This window comes from Otolemur garnettii, unplaced genomic scaffold (assembly GCF_000181295.1).
Source record: "Otolemur garnettii isolate 467f Iridium unplaced genomic scaffold, OtoGar3 scaffold00212, whole genome shotgun sequence".
Classification (NCBI taxonomy): Eukaryota; Metazoa; Chordata; class Mammalia; order Primates; family Galagidae; genus Otolemur; species Otolemur garnettii.
The window spans coordinates 1,941,634-1,945,869 of record NW_003852607.1 but is presented as its reverse complement, the minus strand read 5'-3'; the positions used below and the strand labels follow the sequence as shown (position 1 = coordinate 1,945,869).

The 4,236-nt window shown below is 40.2% G+C and overlaps 1 protein-coding gene across 1 annotated transcript in view; it reads left to right on the top strand.

Annotated features, from left to right (window-relative positions):
- The first annotated feature begins 1,035 nt into the window (after positions 1-1,035).
- The window catches only part of LOC111722105 (zinc finger protein 880-like), a 47,350-nt gene continuing 44,149 nt past the window's right edge, over positions 1,036-4,236 (top strand). The window contains 2 exon segments of the mRNA XM_023507982.1: positions 1,036-1,333; positions 1,780-1,983. Of these exon segments, the coding sequence (XP_023363750.1) occupies positions 1,036-1,333; positions 1,780-1,983 (502 nt within the window).

Sequence of the window (4,236 nt, the reverse complement as noted above, 5' to 3'; positions counted from 1 at the left end):
TATGTTTCCCACTGTTTCTGTATCAGCTCACCTCCTTCTGTTCTTAGCATTGCCCATGTGATACACAAAGTACATGTATGTTCCTTTCAATGTGCAAGTAGGTGGTGCAGATCTAGTCTTAGATTCAGACTCCAGAAATGCCAGATCTATATTTCAAGTTCTACTCTTTTTTTATCTTTTAAGGGAGGAGTTTCGCATTAGGAAAGGATAGATGATACAAGTCTACTAAAGATCAACTTGGATTGCACATTCATTCCTATCTGCCATTTCAAGGTGAAGGGAAAATTCATGAATTGAATGAGGTTGCAAATACTCTTAACCATATTACCTCATTTTCTCCACTTGAAAACATTCCTTCTACATTCAAAACCCACATACATAATAAATATAAAAGCAGTTATGGCAGTTGTGCACTGGCTACACAAGAACTGAACACATACATACATTAGGGAAGAACCTTACAGGCATAATGAGCATGGCAAAGCCGTTAGTGTCTTCAAGCCCTCCTGACCATGGAGAGATTCATACCGGAAAGAAAACTGTGAAATGTGAAGAATGTGGCAAGACTTTCAGGCACAATTCAGACCTTGTACAACATTGGAGCATCCATACTGGAGAGAAACCTTACAAATGTGATGATTGTGGCAAACTCTTCAGGCAAAATCAACATCTAATGGAGCATCAGAAAATTCATACTGGTGAGAAATCTTTCAAATATAATGACTGTGACAAACTCTTTAGGCAAAATGGGCACCTAATTCAACATCAGAAAACTCATACTGGGGAGAAACATTTCAAAGGTGATGAAATCTTTCAAATATAATGACTGTGGCAAACTCTTCAGGCGAAATGAGTACCTATTTCAACATCAGAAAATCCACACTGGGGAGAAACCTTACAAATGCAATGAGTGTGGCAAGGTCTTTTCTCAACAATCAGGCCTTATAGCTCATCACACAATCCATACAGGAGAAAGACCTTACAAATGTAATGAATGTGACAAGGCCTTCAGACAGAAGATAGCCCTTACATTTCATGAGAAAACATACTGGAGAAAAACCTTACAAGTGTAATGAATGCAGCAAGGCCTTCAGACAGAAGTCAGCCCTTACAGTTCATCAGAAAACCCACACTGGAGAAAAACATTATAAGTGTAATGAGTGTAGCAAGACCTTTAGACAGAAGTCAGCCCTTACAGTTCATCAGAAAACACACACTGTGGTAAAACCTTACAAATGTAATGAATGTGGCAAGGTCTTCAATCACATTTCACATCTTGCTCATCATCAAACAATTCATACTGCAGCAAAACCTTTGAACTGTAATGACTGTGGTAAGGCATTCAGACACAGATAGCCTGTACAGCTCATTAGAAAACATACATTGGAAAGAAACCTTACAAATAATGTGACAAGGCCTTCAGACACAACATATCCCTTACAGTTCATCAGAAAACACGAGAGAAACTTTACAAATGCAAAGAGTATGGCAAGCCCTTTTTTTTTTTTTTTGAGACAGAATCTTAAGCTGTCATCCTGGTTAGGGTACCTTACCATCATAGCTCACAGCACCCTCAAACTCTTGGTCTCAAGCAATCCTCTTGCCTCAGGTTTTTACTCTATTTTTAGTAGTTATGGGGTCTCGCTTTTGCTCAGGCTGATCTCAAACTTGTGAGCTCATACAATCCACCCACCTCGACCTCAAAGTGCTAGGATTACAGGCATGAGCCACCGCTACTGGCTTGTGGCAAGGACTTTAGTTGCAAATCACTTTTTACAGATCAGGACATTCATACTGGAGAGAAGCCTTACAGATGCAATGAATGTGATAAGGGCTTTCAGTTCACTTCTGACCTTATACAACATCGGGGCATTCATATAAGAGAGAAACCTTACAAATGCAATGATTTTGACAAGGCCTTCAGACTGAAGCTATCTCTTACAGTTCATCAGAAGACACATACAAGACAGAAGCCTTACAGAGGCAATGACTATAGGAAGGTCTTTACTTGGAAATAGCACCTTATAAAACACCAGCACATTCATATAGGACAAAAGCCTTACAAATACAATGAAAACATTAGTCCAGCCTGCTACAGTCCCTGGCTATTTTTTAGAGTCGGGGTCTTGCCTGGCTCAGGCTGGTCTTGAACTCATGAGCTCAGGCAATCCACTTGCCTCAGCTTCCCAGTGCTAAAATATTCTTGATGCATTTCCTTTTAAGAGTCAGAATTAAAAATCGGACTTTGTTATCCTAGCTAAACTAAGAACCATTGATATTCACTTTTTTTTTTTTTTTTTGAGACAGAGTTTCACTTTGTCATACTTGGTAAAGATCATAGCTCACAGCAACCTCAAACTCTCAGACTCCAGTGATTCTCTTGCCTCAGCCTTCCAAGTAGCTGGGACTACAGCTACAATGCTTGCCTATTTTTAGAGATGAAATCTCACTCTGGCTATGGCTGATTTCAAACTTGTGAGCTCAGGCAATCTACCCACCTCACCTCCAGAGTGCTAGGATTACAGGTGTCAGCCATATTCAATGCTACAATACTGTCCCTGGGTTGTACTTTTCAGTACCCTAGACCTTGCTTGTTCACATGCACCTAAACTCTATATGGGATTTTTCTTTTTCTGAGACAGAGTCTTACCTTGTAGCCTTTCGTAGAGTGCCATGGTGTCAGCTTCCAGCAACCTCAAACTCTCAGGCTCAAGTGATTCTCTTAGCCTCCCGAGTAGTGGCTAGGACTACAGGCACCCACCACAACCCCAGTGTTTTGTTTTGTTTTTTTTAGAGACAGATCTCTATCTGTCTCAGGCTGGTCTTAAACCTGTGAACTCAGGCAATCCACCTGCCTCTGTCTCCCAGAGTGCTAAGATTACAGGGCTGAGCCCCCTCACCTGGCCATTTTCTTGGGATATTGACAGTGGTGATGGATGTACATGGTATAGGAGTGAGAATTTGTATAGCAGAATCGGCCCTCCTACACCAGCAAGTGCATACATGGCTTCAGAGGAAGTAGCATGTATAGAGTGTTATGAATTTTAAGGGTAGGGCGGAGGTGGGGTCTCTACCTGTGGTCTAAACCTATAGCTGGTGCCAGAGGAGGGAGCACTGAGGCATTGCTATTAGCCAACCAGATGGGCAGAATAGGAAGAGACAAGGCAGAGGTGTTAGTCAAATGTCACACAGTGCAGCTTGACTCTATAACAGAATTTTCTACTGAAATCCCTCAACTTGGTTAGGAAAGACTGTTAATAGCACACTTCATTTCTTTCTTGGCTGCCCTCAAAGTTACATCCTACAGTGTGCGGTGGCTCACATGTATAATCCTAGTACTCTAAGAGGTGAAAGTGAAGTATTCACTTAAGCTGAAGAGTTGAGAACAACATGAGAAGAGGAAGATTCCGTCTCTACTAAAAATAGAAAAATTAGACTGGTAGTATGGTTGGTGCCAGTGTTGCCATCTGTTTGGGAGCCTGATGCAGAAGATAAGGTGATGCCACAGCACTTAAAGGTTTGAGATATGCCATGTAATTAAATTTCCTAAAATATTTTTAAAATTACAATCTAGATTATTTGTGGAAATCTTTATTATAAATACAATAAAGGAACTTTACAAAATTAGGGAAACAATTTTCAGATTGTGATATGAACTAATACTGATCTAATAATAAAATTATCACCAATAATATATGATTTTCTTGTCTAATATTTTGGCTTTCATATATCGTGATCCAGTGTATATTTTTAATATATTCTTTTCTTGTGTTACTCTAGTGACATATTTAGAGTTTGGAAAGGCAGATACTATATGGAGAAAGATTTTGTAACATGAGCATGCTCATAGCACAATGATGGGCCAACTAAGTTGTCTATAAGTCTGAAAAAAGCGGTTAGCTGTAAAGTCTTTAGGAAAAGCTTTGGGATAGTACAAGATAGTGAACTGAAATTCATTAATGTGGGCCTTGTCTAAGGTCAGATGCTTGGAAATCACATTTGTGCATATTAGCAGCTGCAGAAGTGGTGGCTCATGACTATTCCCAGCACTTAGGGAGGCCAAGATATCACCTGACCTAAGGAGTTCCAAACCACCTCAGCAAAAGTGAGACCCCTTCTCTACTGAAAATAGAAAAACTAGTTGGGCATGGTAGCAGGCTCTTGTAGTCCCAGCTAGTTCAGAGGCTGAGACAAGAGATCTCCTAACACCAATAGTTTGAGGTTGCTATAAGCTAA